Consider the following 17,371-nt stretch of genomic DNA (forward strand, 5'->3'; position numbering starts at 1 on the left):
CCTCTGACATCTGTCCTATATCTATCTCCCCTCAATTTAGCTATGTCCCCTCGTACTGGACATCACCATCCGAGGAAAAAGGCTCTCACTGTCCACCCTATCTAATCCTCTGATCATATCTTGTATGCCTCAATTAAGTCACCCCTTAACCTTCTTCTCTCTAACGAAAACAGCCTCAAATCTTCAGCCTTTCCTCATATGATCTTCCCTCCATACCAGGCAACATCCTTGTAAATCTCCTCTGTACCCTTTCCAATGCTTCCACATCCTCCCTATAATGTGGCGACCAGAACTGCACGCAATACCCCAAATGCGGCCGCACCAGAGTTTTGTACAACTGCAACATGACCTCATGGCTCCGAAACTCAATTCCTCTACCAATAAAAGCTAACATACCTTACGCCTTCTTAACAACCCTCTCAACTGGGTGGCAACTTTCAGGGATCTATGGACATGGACACCGAGATCTCTCTGCTCGTCCACACTACCAAGAATCTTACCATTAGCCCAGTACTCTGTCTTCCTGGTAAGATCCTGGCATGGATAGAGAGGATTGGCTGACTGGCAGAAGGCAGAGAGTAGGGATAAAGGGGTATTTTTCAGGATGGCAGCCGCTGACTAGTGGTGTGTCTCGGGTTGGTTTTGGGATCACAACTTTTCACAATCTACATTAACGATCTGGAAGGAGAAACTAAGGGAACTGTTACTAAGTTTGTAGATGATACAAAGATATACAGAAGGACCATTATTGAGGAAGCAAGGGAGCTGCAGAAAGTCTTGGATCTACTGGGAGAGGGAAAAATATGGAAAATGGAATATAATGTGGAAAAGTGTGAAGTTATGCACCTTAGTAGAAAGAATGGAGGCATGGACTATTTTCTAAATGGGAAAAGGCTTAGGAAATCAGAAGCACAAAGGGACTTGGGAGTCCTAGTTCAAGATTCTCTTAAGGTTAATGTCCAGGTTCAGTCGACAGTTAGGAAGGCAAATGTTATGTTAGCATTCATGTAAAGAGGGCTAGAATACAAGAGCAGGGATGTACTTCTGAGGTTGTATAAGGTTCTGGTCAGACCCCATTTGGGGTAATGTGAGTGGTTTTGGGTCCCATATCTAAGGAAGGATGTGCTGGCCTTCGAAAGGATCCAGAGGAGGTTCACGAGTATGATCCCTGGAATGAACAGCTTGTCATATGAGGCATGGTTGAGGTCTCTGGGTCTGTATTGATTGGAATTCAGAAGTATGAGGGGGATATTATTGAAACTTACAGGATATTGCGAGGCCTGGATAGAGTGGACGTGGAGTGGATGTTTCCACTTGTAGGAAAAACTAGAACCAGAGGACACAATCTCAGACTAAAGGGACAATCATTTAAAGCAGATGAGGAAGAATTATTTCAGCCAGAGGGTGGTAAATCTGTGGAACCCTTTGCCGCAGAAGGATGTGGAGGCCAAATCACTGAGTGTCTTTAAGACAGAGATAGATAGGTTCTTGATTAATAAGGGGATCTGGAGTTATGGGGAGAAAGCAGGAGAATGGGGATGAGAAAAATATCAGCCATGGTTAAATGGCGGAGCAGACTCGATGGGCCGAGTGACCTAATTCTGCTCCTATGTCTTGTGGTCTAAATGCCGTTTTGAACAGTTACAGCAGACGGCTATGGAAATCACCCAGAGAGGTCATGAAGGAATTTGCTCCAGTTCCATATATTTGAAAAGCATTCTAAAGGAACTTGACTTACATGAGAGAATTTCTTTGTAAATATAAGTATTATCTTTGCCTTCCCCTGTAAGTGGAATGAGAGCTGTATGTCCCGAAAGATGTGCTGTTAGGTAATTTGGACATTCTGAATTCTCCCTCTGTTTCCGAACAGGCGTCGAAATGACTAGGGGCTTTTCCCAATAACTTAATTGCAGTGTTAATGTAAGCCTACTTGTGACAATAAATATTATTATTATGTTTCATGTAAAATGTGGTTTAATCAGAACTTGTTTGTTAAGGTTAAGAAACTGTATGTAATCTGTTAGTGTCAGCTAAAGTAAAAGTTTGAATATTGTTGGAATAAAGTTTGTTTATAAAATAACCAAGCCCAATTTCCAGAACAAATCGATCTTTCTGCACCGCATTAAAATTAAAAATCTGATCTGGCCACCTGGCCATTGTTGAGGGTTGAACAGGTATCCGTAACAATGTACTAATTGAGATTCCTTTATTAATTAGCTACTGAGCGGCATGGTGGCACATTGCTGCATCATGGCGCCAAGGACCTGGGTGATATCCCAGCCTTGGGTCACTGTCTGTGTGGAGTCTGCACATTCTCTCCATGCCTGCGATCTGGTGGTGGATCTCACCATCAAAACCCAAAGATGTGCAGGGTAAGTGGATTGGCCAAGCTAAATTTCCCCTTAATTAGAAAACGTTTTTGTAAAAAATGTATTAATTAGCTACCTAGTCAGTAACAAGGGCAGCACGGTAGCATTGTGGATAGCACAAGTGCTTCACAGCTCCAGGGTCCCAGGTTCGATTCCGGCTTGGGTCACTGTCTGTGCGGAGTCTGCACGTCCTCCCCGTGTGTGCGTGGGTTTCCTCCGGGTGCTCCGGTTTCCTCCTACAGTCCAAAGATGTGCAGGGTAGGTGAATTGGCCATGATAAATTGCCCATAGTGTCCAAAATTGCCCTTAGTGTTGGGTGGGGTTACTGGGTTATGGGGATAGGGTGGAGGTGTTGACCTTGGGTAAGGTGCTCTTTCCAAGAGCCGGTGCAAACTCGATGGGCCGAATGGCCTCCTTCTCCACTGTAAATTCTATGATAAAACAGATGATTGAGCAACCAGTGATCCTTAATTGAGTCACAGTTAATGGACCAGTGGTTATAGTAAAAGACTGAGTTTTACTTGCTGTAAAAATATAAAAGCTTAATTGCTGTGTGTGTAAAGAATGTGCAATGAGGATAAATGTACTGGCAAGAGAGACCTTCAAACTCTGATTAGCCTCAAAATTTGAAACTGTATGAATAAGGGATTGTACAGAATCAGATAAAGGGACAGTATGAAACAGTTCTATTATACTCCTGTCTAAGATATGAGATAAATGGTGTCAGTAATTTGGGGATCCAATTAAATTAATCTAGTGCCAAATTGACCAATGGTCATGTTACAACAGGCCCAACTCTGACGTGAGGTAATGGTCACTTTGGGGATAAAAGTAGAGGTTCTGAAGGTCTTCCTTGTTGGCCAAGTACTGAAGATTCTCAAGGCCGAGTTCCAAGGAAATTACTTTCAAAGAAGGAGCCAAACTCCTGAGGCTGAATTCCACAAAAATTACTGTCAAAGAAGGAGCCAGAGAGGGTTACGCTTCTACAGACTGATCACCCACATGAAGTTGTAAATAGTCAATGTCTTAAAGTTGTTCAGTAAACCTTTTTCATTTAATAAACTTATTTTTAAATTTACTATCCAGAGAATTCTGCCTTTGTCCTAAATGGTTGAAGTGCACATATAGAACAGTACAGCACAGAACAGGCCCTTCGGCCCTCGATGTTGTGCCGAGCAATGATCACCCTACTCAAACCCACATATACCCGTAACCCAACAATCCCCCCATTAACCTTACACTACGGGCAATTTATCATGGCCAATCCACCTAACCCGCACATCTTTGGACTGTGGGAGGAAACCGGAGCACCCGGAGGAAACCCACGCACACACGGGGAGGACGTGCAGACTCCACACAGACAGTGACCCAGCCGGGAATCGAACCTGGAACTCTGGAGCTGTGAAGCATTTATGCTAACCACCATGCTACCGTGCTGCCCCTAGTCTTGTCTGTTCTCTCCTCGTCTGTGTGCGTCCCACCCCCCACAACCAAAAACGATGTGCAGGGCGTTATATTACTTGGTGCAATATATGTTACTCATTTGCTTCTTGCCAGGATGATCTTTAATTCGATGTTGATTAACACTTGTAGTCTTCCAATTAAAGCAAATACTTTATTGAGTAACGTTAACAAATAAACGGTGAGTTTCTTCTCGCTCCAACACTTACACTAGATATTAAATGAACAAGAATGAATAAGAATTAACCATGATTAACCACACCTACACTCTGAGCTATCTCTCCCTCTGGTCACTGGTCACTTTCCACACGAAGAAGTGGATCCTGTCTTGGGTCTGTCTTTTTATACCCATCTCTAGTGCTGCCATCTAGTGATTACTTAGCTGTTACGTCTGTGCATTAACCCCTTGTGTACATAGATGTGCAAATCACTACATCCCCCTTTTTTCTTTTACATATTTTCGGCACAGTTTTAAAGAAAATTGTACAAAACAGATAGATAAATAATGATGTGTATATCTGTACAAGTTGTGACGATATTGATAATTATACAAACCTGGAGTGTGCGCGCGCAGGAGAGCTATCTTTTAAAATGTGCTTCCCTGCCGCCTGCGACACCACTTTAACCTCGTGGTGGACTTTTGGGCTCTATCCAAGGTAATAAAATTCAATATATTGGTTTTTACTTTGTTCGTGTGATAAACACTTTTCAATTGCGATTTTCAGTGTTAAATCTTGCTGTCTTAATAATGATTCTCTTGGACTCTCATCACATAGTCCATACACAATCTGATCTCTTATCAGCGAATCATGCAAAGCTGCATAGTTCCAAGTTTGCGCTAGTAATTTTAAATCGGTGACCAAACTGATGAATGATTCTCCATGTTTTTGCAAACGCTTGTTCAACTTGAATCTCTCAAAGATTTCATTTGTCTCCGTTTTGCATTGGTCATCAAATTTGTTAATTATTACATCTAATTTGCTCTTGTCCTCCCCTTCAGATTAAATGAAAGAGTTGTATATTTCTATAGCTTGCTGTCCTGCCATGGATAAAAGCAGAACTAATTTTCTAGCTTCAGTATCGGTGGTTAAATCCAGTGCTTCTAGAAAGATTTGGAATTGCTGTTTGAAAAGTTTCCAATTTGAGTTAAGATTACCAGTAGTTTTTAGTTAATATGGAACTTGATCGTGGTCCATCAAGTCAATTGTTCTTCGAGGGATCCGAATGCTGTGAAGCCTTCCAAAGTCAAATGGTGGGTATGGATTTTCTTTTTTTACTTTCTAATTCTTATGTAATCAATCTGGTAAGCTTTCTTGAAATCAATTTCCTGGTACCATGTTATATTACTTTGTGTAATCTATGTTACTCATTTGCTTCTTGCCAGGATGATCTTTAATTCGATGTTAACACTCGGAGTCTTCCAATTAAAGCAAATACTTTATTGAGTAACATTAACAAATAAACGGTAAGTTCGTTCTTCCTCCAACACTTATACTAGATATTAAATAAACGAGATTGAATTAACTACGATTAACCACACCTACACTCTGAGCTATCTCTCGCTACCTCTGGTTCTTTATCCACATGAAAAGGCGGATTTTGGCTTGAGTCTGTCTTTTTATACCCATCTCTAGTGCTGCAATCTTGTGATTGCTTAGCTGTTATGTCTATACATTAACCCCTTATGTACATACAGATATGCAGATCACTACACAGGGTAGGTTGATCGGCCATGCTAAATTGTCCCTTAATTGAAAAAAAAAAGAATTGGATACTCTAAATTTATTTTCAAAAATAATAATAATTCCACTGATGTTAAATGTGAGAGTTTCCCAAAACCCAGAAGGGTAACTTGGAGCACCAGGTTTTAGTAATGTATATTTCCAAACTGATATAATGAGCAAAGCAATGCAACCCAGTGAGGGTAAGTCTAGTCTTGTTGAAATCAATTCATGAAAGATATTTGTTAACATAAAAGAAACTCACAAGAAAGCAAATACTTTATTGAGTAACATTAACAAATAAACGGTAAGTTCGTTCTCCCTCCAACACTTATACTAGATATTAAATAAACGAGATTGAATTAACTACGATTGGATTAACTCCGGGCAACACGGTAGCATGGTGGTTAGCATAAATGCTTCACAGCTCCAGGGTCCCAGGTTCGATTCCCGGCTGGGTCACTGTCTGTGCGGAGTCTGCACGTCCTCCCCGTGTGTGCGTGGGTTTCCTCCGGGTGCTCCGGTTTCCTCCCACAGTCCAAAGATGTGCGGGTTAGGTGGATTGGCCATGCTAAATTGCCCGTAGTGTCCTAAAAAGTAAGGTTAATGGGGAGGGTTGTTGGGTTACGGGTATAGGGTGGATACGTGGGTTTGAGTAGGGTGATCATGGCTCGGCACAACATCGAGGGCCGAAGGGCCTGTTCTGTGCTGTTCTATTAAGAAAGACCACAATACACAACAGTGCACCTAACTATGCAGCAGCACAGTGGATAGCACTGTTGCTTCACAGCACCAGGGTCCCAGGTTCAATTCACGGCTTGGGTCACTGCCTGTGCGGAGCCTACACATTCTTCCTGTGTCTGCGTGGGTTTCCTCCAGGTGCTCTGATTTCCATAAGACATAGAAACAGAATTAGGCCACTCGACCCATTGAGTCTGCTCCGCCATTCAATCATGGCTGATATTTTTCTCATCTCCGTTCTCCTGCCTTATCCCCATTACCCCGATCCCCTTATTAATCAAGAACCTATCTATCTCTGTCTTAAAGACACTCAGTGATTTGGCCTCCACAACCTTCTGCGGCAAAGAGTTCCACAGATTCACCACCCTCTGGCTGAATATATTCATCCTCATCTCTGTTTTAAAGGATCGTCCCTTTAATCTGAGATGGTGTCCTCTGGTTCTAGTTTTTCTGACAAGTGGAAACATCCTCTCCACATCCACTCTATCCAGGCCCCTCGGTATCCTGTAAGTTTTAATAAGAAACCCCCGCATCTTTCTAAACTCCAACGAGTACAGACCCAGAGTTTTCAACCGTTCCTCATACGACAAGCTGTTATTCCAGGGATCATTCTTTTGAACCTCCTCTGGACCCTTTCCAAGGCCAGCACATCTTTCCTTAGATACGGGGCCCAAAACAGCTCACATTACTCCAAATGGGGACTGACCAGAGCCTTATTCAGCCTCAGAAGTACATCCCTTGTATTGTATTCTCGCCCTCTTGACATGAATGCTAACATTGCATTTGCCTTCCTAACTGCCGACTGAACCTGCACGTTAACCTTAAGAGAATAGTGAACAAGGACTCCCAAGTCCCTTTGTGCTTCTGATTTCCTAAGCATTTCCCCATTTTGAAAATAGTCTATGCCTAAATTCCTCCTTCCAAAGTGCATAACCTCACACTTTTCCTCCCACAATTCCAAAAAGACGTGCTGTTAGGTGAATTGGACATTCTGAATTCTCCCTCTGTGACCCGAGTAGGCGCCGGAATGTGGCAACTAGAGGCTTTTCACAGTAACTTCATTGCAGTGTTAATGTAAGCCTGCTTGTGACAATAAAGATGATTATTATTAATTATGGTCATACACACACAGTATCTGATGAAGTTATCCTCTGTTCCCAGCTGTCTGTGCTGCTGGGCACTGACAATTAGCCCTTTCCCAAGCCACAGCCAAATATTATCGAACTAATATGAGCGAAACCCAGCAGAAAGTTACCACCCATGAGTTATCTGCAGGATTGGGAGAGTCTTTCTTCCATTGAGCACAATTGTTCTCTGAGGAATCTAAGAACCAGCAGCTTTCTGACTGGAGTTCTGTTTGTTTGCAGTTTCTCTCTCTCTCTTCTCTCCTCCTGTCTCCCATTAACCCTACTGGGGAGAAACTGTTTTTGCCTTGGATGTTATTCTTTCTCACTAACACCTTGGACAGGCTTTTAATATATAGTGTGAACTATATGCTTATCTCTCCACTTTGAATTCACCTCTTCTACAGCTCTAACACCTATTTCTATCCACCATTGTTTTCCCCTTAGTCACTTAAGTAAACACTTATTTTCCTGCTGCTAAGCTAATTAGCATATCAAAAACATCTTCAAACGGAGACACTCTGATTGGTTCCCTTTTTTCAATTCTTTATTTTATTTTATTCCAATTTTATTTTTTAATCTGGATTTTCCTCAATTCTTCAATCTTCCTTTTACTCCTGTATCTTGACAAGGGAGAAAGTAATAGAAGGAGATGCTGATGGGGGGAGATGAAGAGGGGTGGGTGGTGGCTCATGTGGAGCATAAATACTGACAGAGACCAGTTGAGCCAACTGGCCTGGCCCTGTGCTGTAGACTCAATGGAACAGAGACAAATGTTTATTTTACATCCACCTGGAATGGTAGAAAAGACACAATTTACTATCCAGGATAAAATAAATGTCCTCCTTCAGCTTTTCTGGAAGGGGCTGGTTTAGCTCAAGGGGCTGGTTTAGCTCACTAGGCTAAATCACTGGCTTACCAAACAGGCCAGCAGCACGGTTCGATTCCCGTACCAGCCTCCCCGGACAGGCGCCAGAATGTGGCGACTAGGGGCTTGTCACAGTAACTTCATTGAAGCCTACTCGTGACAATAAGCGATTTTCATTTTTCATTTCATTTTCTGAATAATTTCGGTCGGCGGCACAGTGGCTAGCACAATGCCAGGGACCCGGGTTCAATTCTGTCCCCGGGTGACTGTGTGGAGTTTGCATTTTCCACCTATTTTTGTGTTGTCATCAAATTTGAGAGATGAATGGTGTTAGCGCGAATCCAAAAGAATCACTCAATACTCGGGTCTGCCCAAACATCAAACAGTTTATTGATTTAACACCGGCAGGGTGCCAGCCACGGATCTCACCATGCAGCTCTTTGTGAATGCACAAAGAAAGTTATCAATATTTACACAATCCAAACAGTTACACAGCTCAGCTCGGCTGGACACAATTCAATTGTAACAATTATTGGTTAGTAGGCAGCATGGGGTTGCGTGGTCATAAACAGACAGAGGCCCCCTCGTGGTGTTTTACAGGCCCCTTAACTATCCTTGGGTCGTCTTGATATCTCCCAAACTAAGACTCTCTTATCTTAACCTCATTACGGGCTGGTATTACAGGCAGCATTCCTCACAGGCAGCTGCTCGAGGGCTGCCGATAAGGGGAGTTCAGCTCTCTGTGTGAACCCCTTCACAAGGAATGTGGCCAAGTCAGCTGGCTATCCCATGATGCCTCAATGGCTGCTACATTACATTTTGATTTAGGATTATATATTGTGAATGTGTATGTAGAAAATAATACATATTCAGAATATTAGACATTTAATATACATATATATATTGCAGGTACCCCCACCCTGGGCCTATTTCTACAATGCCCTCTCCCTATTGTGAAGTCGCTGATGTTTCCACAGGCTGGATGAATATCTGAATTCTTTCCCACATTGAGAGCAGGTGAATGGCTTCTCCCCAGTGTGAACGCGCCGGTGTGACTTCAGACTGGATAACTCAGTGAATCCCTTCCCACATTGAGAGCAGGTGAATGGCTTCTCCCCAGTGTGAACTCGTTGGTGTGACTGCAGGGTGGATAACTGAGCAAATCCTTTCCCACACTGAGAGCAGGTGAACGGCCTCTCCCCAGTGTGAACTTCCTGATGTCTCTGCAGGTTAGACAACTGAGTGAATCCCATCCCACACTGAGAACAGATGAAAGGCCTCTCCCCAGTGTGAACTCGCTGGTGACTCTGGAGGTGGGATAACCAAGTGAATCCCTTCCCACACTGAGAGCAGGTGAATGGCCTCTCCCCAGTGTGAATGCGCTGATGGCTCTGCAGGATGGATAAAGTGGTGAATACCATCTCACACTGAGAGCAGGTGAACGGCCTCTCCCCAGTGTGAACTCGCTGGTGTCTCTGCAGGCTGGAAGACTGAGTGAATCCCTTCTCACACTGAGAGCAGGTGAACGGCCTCTCCCCAGTGTGACTGCGTCTATGAATCTCCAGCTTAGATGGGGTTCTGTATGTCTTCCCACAGTCCACACATTTCCAAGGTTTCTCCATGTTTTTTGTCTCCTTGTATCTCTCCAGTTGGATATTCAGTTAGAGCCTTGATCAAACGGAATGCATCTACTCTCTCTCCCTGCTGTGCATTTGATGTTTTTTCAGGCTGTGTAACTCATTAAAGCTCTTTCTGCAGTCAGTGCTCTGGAACACTCTCACTCGGGTGTGTGTGTGTGTCTCGGTGCTTTTCCAGTCACACTGATGGTTAAAATCATTGGAAGCCGGCAGAACAGACAAACATTTCTCCTTCTAGATTTAAAGGCTGATGGCATTCAGGTCATGATAAACTCTGAGTCTGTCAGACCGAGACGTGACGTGTGAGATTTCTGTCTGTAATTCCTCCTCTTCTAATATCCTGTAAAAGAATTTGTAAAAGACATCACTGTTAGTACATGATGAAAATTCAAAAGACATTTTTAATTTTTATGGAAAATTCTTCCCTTCTTATTCCCAGTAAGCTGTAAATCTCCAACCTGCAAACACTCCCTCTATCCTCACTCTGCTGTATCTAATATTCACCCTCCCAATTCTCCTGATGGTGCTGATTCAGGCTGATTGACGGATCTCTGCTGACTCCTTCCTGTCAGGACACAGGGACCATAACAAATCGGCTGCAGTCTCCCGTTCGACCCATCGAATCTGCTCAACAATTCAATGGGATCATTGGCCGATCGACCTCAGCACCGTTTTCCCACACTATTCCCCCCATGTCTTCAACATCTAGGAACCTATCAATGTCGGTTTTGAAAATACTCGATGACTGAGGCTCCGCGGTCTCTGGGGTGGAGAATTCCAAAGCTTCACCACATCCTCGAGTGAGGAAATCCATCCTCATCTCAGCTTTCTCTCCATTTTCCTGCCGGTTCCCCATCACCCTCGACTCCCTGGTCAATCAGAAATCTGTCCAACTCAGCGGTGAATATATTCAGTGACCCCCAGACCCAACTGGTCCCTGTGGAAGAGAAATCCAGAGACTAACAACCCTGTGAGGGAAGAGATGACTGGAAATATATAACATTGGTGCAGCACAATATTACACAACTGGAAATAATAATAATTATACTTTATTGCAGAACCATCAATAATATATCTAATATGCACCATATAACAACACTGGACATTTCTCTGATATTAATTTACTGTCGATTGAGGAAGAAACACCCGACAACAGAACCTTTCCCAGACAAGGTTTCCAGGCAACCAGCTGACGGCTCCGGCCAGAGCGAGAAGCCGCTCAGTGACCCCCCCTTCCCCGGGGCTGCGCATGTGCGGCTGAGAGCCCGCCCCCTGACCTTCCGGCTGAGGTATTGACCAATGGGAAGAGTCGGAGGGCCTCCAGCCAATCAGAGCATGAGCCTCTTTGTCTGTCTGCGGCGGATGGACCAATGGGAAACCGAGAGGACCGGAAGGACTCTTGTCCTCCAGCCATTGTGTGACTGAAGATTGAGCTTCACCCAGACTGAAACCTCCTCCTGTCTCCAACATCTGTGAGTAAAACACTTTCTTTTCTCCCCCTTTCCATTTCTTTTCTCATTCTCACCTTCAGTTGGTCACTTGCAGCAACTGAAGGGAAAGGAAGTGAATCCAAGGAGGGTGCAGACTCGGGAAAGCTTGGCCCAGGCCTCTCTCTCTCTTAAAGACATTGACACCCTTTGTTTCCTCAGCTTGACACATTTATTTGTCTGGCTAAAATGATGGTCTCTTTCCCAATGTTCACAATTTAAGGCCTGGTTTTCCCAGGAGATGGATGACATTTAACGGGCAGTAAATTAATGTAGGCCAGAGAAATGTCCAGTGTTGTTATATGGTACAGATTCGATATATTATTCATGGTTCTGAAGTAAAGTACATTTATTATTATTTCCAGTTGTGTAATATTGTGCTGTAGCTACGTTATATATTTCCAGTCATCTCTTCCCTCACAGGGTTGTTAGTCTCTGGATTTCTCTTCCACAGGGACCAGTGGAGTCTGAGGGTCACTGAATATATTCACCGCTGAGTTGGACAAATTTCTCATTGACCAGGGAGTCGAGGGTTGTAGGGAATCGGCAGGAAATTGGAGAAAAGGCTGAGATGAGGGATTTTTTCACTCGAGGTGAGGTGAAGCTTTGGAATTCTCAAACCCAGAGGACTGTGGGACCTCAGTCATCAAGTATTTTCAAAACAGAGATTGATAGGTTTCTAGATATTGACGATACCGAGGGATATGGGGGATAGTGTGGGAAAATAGTGCTGAGGTAGATCGGTGCGGGGTGGGGGTTGGGGGCAGAGTGCTTTTTTTTTATAGCTTCAGTAAAATCCCCAAGGTAAGGTATTTAGACCCAGAGCTCCAATACTCCGCCCCTCCGAGTCCACTCCCTGGAGACTAGGCTGCCAATCCCCGAGGTAAGGTTTTTGTACTCACAGCTCCGTTACTCCGCGTGGATCGCGAAGGTCATCCAGCGAGGGTCACAAAGGTCAGCCGATGTGGGTCGTAAAGATCGGCTGACGTGAGTCAAAAAGGATGACCGGTTGGTAAAAATGGGCCCCGGGCAAAAATGTTTGAAAAACACTTCAATACCCTGCCTTTCTGAGTCCTTTCCCTGGAGACTAGGCCGCAAATCCTCGAGTTAAGGTTTTATAATCATAACTCCGATTATCTGCCTCACTGCTTCTGTTCTCTGGAGACTGGGCCGCAAGCCTCCGAGGTAAGGTTTTTATACTCATAATTCTGATATTCCGCCCCTCCAAGTTCCCTTGGAGACGAGGCTGCAAATCCCCGAGGGAAGGTTTTTATACTCCCAGCTCCGATAATCCACCCCTCTGTGTCCGTTCCCTGGAGACTGGCCCACAGATCCCCGTGGTAAGGTATTAATATTCAGCCCCTCCGAGTCTGCTCCCTGGCAAGCAGGCCGCGAATCTCCAGCGAAAGGTTTTTTACTCTGCTCCGAAAATCCGGACCTCTCAGTCCACTCCCTGGAAATGAGGTCGCGAATCCCCGAGAAAAGATTTTTATACTTACTGCCCCGAGACTCCACCCCTCCGCGTCCACTCCCTGGAGACTAGGTATGGCGAAATAGGTATTAGAGACTAGGTATTGGAAAATGAGAATGGAAGAAATGTTCTCTCGAAACTAGAATTTTCTGTTCTGAATTTCTATCCTGTACTGACTGTGATGTCTTTTGTAAACTCCTTTTACAGGATATGAGAAGAGGAGGAATTACAGGCAGAAATTTCAAAAGTAACCTCTCGATCTGACATAGTCACCAGATTCCTTGGGACCTGAATATCATCGGCTTTTGAATCGAGTAGGGGAAGAAGAAATGTTTGCCCAATCGGTCAGCATCAAAAGATTTTAAACATAATTGTGACTGGAAAAGCACTGAGACACACACACCCGAGTGAGAGTGTTCCAGAGCACTGACTGGAAAGAGCTTTAACCAGTTACACAGCCTGAAAAGACATCACACCATTCACAGCGGGGAGAGACCATACACGTGTTCTGTGTGTGGGCGAGACTTGAACTGATTTTCTGACTTTGAGAGATACAAGGAGACACAAAAACATGCCGTGGATATGTGGGGACTGTGGGAAGGCATTCAATGCGCCATCACAGCTGGAGATTCATCGACGCAGTCACACAGGGGAGAGGCCGTTCACCTGCTCTCAGTGTGAGAAGGGATTCACTCGGTTGTCCCACCTACAGACACACCAGCGAGTTCACACTGGGGAGAGGCCATTCACCTGCTCGCCGTGTGATAAGGCATTCACTCGGTTATTCCACCTACAGACACACCAGCGAGTTCACACTGGGGAGAAGCCGTTCACCTGCTCTCAGTGTGGGAAGGGATTCAGTCAATTATCCAGCCTGCAGACACATCAACGAGTTCACACTGGGGAGAGGCCGTTCATTTGCTCTCAGTGTGAGAAGGGATTCACTCAGTTATCCAGCCTGCAGATACACCAGCGTCTTCACACTGGAGAGAGGCCGTTCGCCTGCTCTCATTGTGGGAAGAGATTCAGTGATCCATCTGGCCTGCAGTCACATGAGCGAGTTCACACAGGGGAGAAGCCATTCACCTGCTCTCAGTGTGGGAAGGGATTCACCCAGTTATCCCACCTACAGACACACCAGCGAGTTCACACTGGGGAGAGGCCATTCAGCTGCTCTCAGTGTGGGAAGGGATTCACCCAGTTATCCCACCTACAGACACACCAGCGAGTTCACACTGGGGAGAAGCCGTTCACCTGCTCTGTGTGTGGGAAGGGATTCACTCAGTTATCAAACCTGCAGACACACCAGCGAGTTCACACTGGGGAGAGGCCTTTCACCTGCTCTCAGTGTGGGAAGGGATTCAGTCAATTATCCAGCCTGCAGACACACCAGCGAGTTCACACTGGGGAGAATGTATGCACAACCCCAGCCTGTCCAATTATTCCTCATAAGACCAGCCTCCAATTCCACCTATGAGTCCAGTAAACCTTCTCTGAACTGCTTCCAACACATTGACATCATTCCTTAAATGAGAGCAATACTGTACACAGTGCTCCAGATGTGATCTCACCAATGTCCTGTATAACTGAAGCATAACCTCCCTACTTTTGTATTCAATTCCCCCACAATAAACAATAACATTCTATTAGCTTTCCTAATTACTTGCTGTACCTGTATACTCGCCTTTTGTGATTCTCTCCATTCACTTAACCTATCTATATCCTTTAGTAGCCTCCATATGTCCTCTTCACAATTTACTTCCCTACCTATCCTTGTATCATTGAAATATAGGAGCAGGAGTTGGCCATTCAGCCCGTCGAGCCTGCTCCACCATTCAATACGATCACGGCTGATCATCCACTTCATTGCCTTTTCCCCCACACTATCCCCATATCCCTTTGTGTTATTGGGATTTAGAAATCTGTCAGTCTCTGCAAACACACTCAATGACTGAACTCCCACAGCCCTCTGGGGTAGAGAATTCCAAAGATTCACAACCCACTGAGTAAAGAAATGTCTCCTCCGAGACCCGTCCTAAGTGGCTTCTCCCTTATTTTGAAATTGTGTCCCCTGGTTCCAGACTCTCCAACCTGGGGAAACATCTCATCTGCACCTCCCCTGTCTATTCCTTTATGGATTTTGTAAGTTTCTATGAGAAACTTTAAAACTCTAGAGAATACAGGCCTAGTCTCCAATCACTCTTCATAGGACAGTCCTGCCAAACTCGGAACAAGTCTGGTGTAAATTTGTTGCCCTCTCTCTGTGGCAATACCTTTCCTAAGGTAAGTGGAGTAAAACTACACACAGCTTTGCAGCTGAAGTTTCACCATGGCTCTATAGTATTGAAGCAAGTCTTCACTACTCCTCTACACAAATCCTCTTACGACAAAGGCTAACATCTGTCATGGAAGTGTCCCTTTTAGAAATGGCTTCAGTGATGTCATTGTGTGGGTGGAGCTGGGCTGTGGCTCTGTGAGTTTTTAGTTTCGCTTTGAGTCTGGACTGGTTTGAACTGCACAGGTTGAAAGAAGTGTTTTCCTCTATCTTCATTTTAAAACCTGTTCCAGACTCCTTGGTACTTAAAAGATATTAATGGGCAAGTGAAAAGGTGAAAAATGAAACCATCTTTGAAGTTGATGGTTTATTATTTTTCTTGGGGGGAGGTGTCATGGGACTGTCCCTTTAAGAAATGTTTTGTCTTGTCACATGGCTTCAGTGATGTCATTGTGTGGGTGGGGCTGGGCTGTGGCTCTGAGTTTTACTTTCACTTTGAGTTCTGGACTGGTTTGAACTGCACAGGTTGAAAGAAGTGTTTCTCTCCCTTCATTTTAGAACCTGTTCCAGACTACTTGGTACTTAAAAGAGATAATTGCTTTATGGAAGGAATTCAAATCTGCAGTTTGAGAGGGGGAATAGAGTATCAATAACAAGTCTGATACCAGTGAGAAGGTTGTGTGCTGGGCCACACCTTTGAAAAGGGGTTTCCGGGTGTCCTTGGATTTTGTTATTGAATTGGAACAGTTAAGGGGGATTCATTAAGGGTTATACATAGATTACTGTAGCTGTGTGGGGTCTTTATGTTTGTAATTGATAAAAAATTCTTGCTGTGTTTAGACAAATGTTAGCTAAATTCTTAGAATAAATCACCGAGCAGGCTAAAATACAAAAACATTTTTAATGGCCTGGACTACATAAATATGCAGTTAAATTTTGTCAATCATGTCACACATGTCAGGTGATGAAGCGAAACCTCAAGCGGTGATAAAACCAGCACCCTTAATACCCAGGGGCTGTTTAGCACAGAGCTAAATCGCTGGCTTTGAAAGCAGACCAAGCAGGCCAGCAGCACGGTTCGATTCCCGTAACAGCCTCCCCGAACAGGCTCCGGAATGTGGCGACTAGGGGCTTTTCACAGTAACTTCATTGAAGTCTACTCGTGACAATAAGCGATTTTCATTTTAAATTTTTCATTTTCATTCCAGCATTTGAGGAACCTTTCTTAATTAATTGCGTAGGACCGCTTACTAAAATCTAAAAGTGTGAATCAATATCTTTTGACTATAATGGATGTGTCTACTGGGTTTCCAGAGACCATTCCATTACGCAATATTACAGCTTAAACGATTGTGGAGGAGTTACTTAAATATTTTGCTAGATTTGGACTACCCACAGAAATACAATCGAATCAAGGCTCAAATTTTACCTCAAGGTTATTCAAGGAGGTTATGGATAGTTTAGGAATAAAACAATTTAAATCAACTGCGTACCATCCAGAATCGCAGGGAGTGTTAGAAAGGTGGCATCAGACAGTAAAGACCGTGGGCAAAATTCTCTGACCCCCAGCAGGGGCCGCCGAAAATCCCACCCCCGCCGTGGCAGAGATTCTCCGCCACCCGGGAAGTGGCGGTGGCGGGAATCTCGCCACTCCGATCGGAGAGGCCCCTGCGGTGATTCTCCGGCCCAGATGGGCCGAAGTCCCACCGCTGGGAGGCCTCTCCCGCCGCCGAGGTTTGAACCACCTCTGTAACGGCGGGCTCAGCGGTGCGAGCGGGCCCCAGGGTCCTGGGGGGGGGGGGGGGGGCGGGGGGTGATCGAACCCCCATGGTGGCCTGGCCTGCGATCGGGGCCCCCCGCTCAGACTCCGGGCCAGTGCCCTGGGTGCACTCGTTCTCCTTCCGCGGCCGCCATGGTGGAAGCGGAAAAGAAACCCACATCGCACATGCGCCGGTGGTGAGGTCAGCGGCAGCTGGCCGCTGACGTCACTGCCGGCGCATGCGCCGACCGGCGAAAGCCTTTCGGCCAGCCCCGCTGCCGGGGGCGCCGATTTCTTGCACCAGTCTTCTGGTGCCAACCGCTCCGGCGCGGGGCTGGCCCCCAAAGGTGGGGAGAATTCCCCAGCTTTGGGAAGGCCCGACCCATGAGTGGTTGGCGCCACTCCCCTACGCCGGGACCCCCCGTCACGCCGGGTAGGGGAGAATCCAGCCCAATGTT

At 45.2% G+C, this 17,371-nt stretch overlaps 2 protein-coding genes across 4 annotated transcripts in view; one reads left to right on the forward strand and one right to left on the reverse strand.

The window, feature by feature from the left end:
- LOC119951259 (oocyte zinc finger protein XlCOF6-like) overlaps positions 1–17,371 on the forward strand; it is a 72,066-nt gene that overhangs the window by 16,272 nt on the left and 38,423 nt on the right. Inside the window, exon 3 of the mRNA XM_038774318.1 lies at positions 13,522–14,293. Within this exon, the coding sequence (XP_038630246.1) occupies positions 13,522–14,293 (772 nt within the window). The remainder of the gene's footprint in view (positions 1–13,521; positions 14,294–17,371) is intronic.
- On the reverse strand, positions 8,653–11,162 carry LOC119951241 (oocyte zinc finger protein XlCOF6-like). 3 transcript variants are annotated; one of them, XM_038774294.1, is made up of 2 exons: positions 11,081–11,162; positions 8,653–10,261 (listed from the first exon to the last, which is right to left on the reverse strand). In XM_038774294.1, exon 2 carries the CDS (start codon positions 9,904–9,906, stop codon positions 9,217–9,219), a length of 690 nt encoding a protein of 229 aa, XP_038630222.1. In that variant the 5' UTR covers positions 9,907–10,261; positions 11,081–11,162; the 3' UTR covers positions 8,653–9,216. The 3 variants fall into 3 exon arrangements, with proteins under 3 accessions (XP_038630222.1, XP_038630221.1, XP_038630223.1); XM_038774293.1 differs by having other exon boundaries at positions 11,008–11,156; XM_038774295.1 differs by having other exon boundaries at positions 11,047–11,150.

Source organism: Scyliorhinus canicula, chromosome 17 (assembly GCF_902713615.1).
Source record: "Scyliorhinus canicula chromosome 17, sScyCan1.1, whole genome shotgun sequence".
Lineage (NCBI taxonomy): Eukaryota > Metazoa > Chordata > Chondrichthyes > Carcharhiniformes > Scyliorhinidae > Scyliorhinus > Scyliorhinus canicula.

Excerpts from the sequence above, each read along its gene's own strand:
- LOC119951241 (XM_038774294.1), bottom strand. The coding sequence starts at position 9,906 with ATGGAGAAACCTTGGAAATGTGTGGACTGTGGGAAGACATACAGAACC.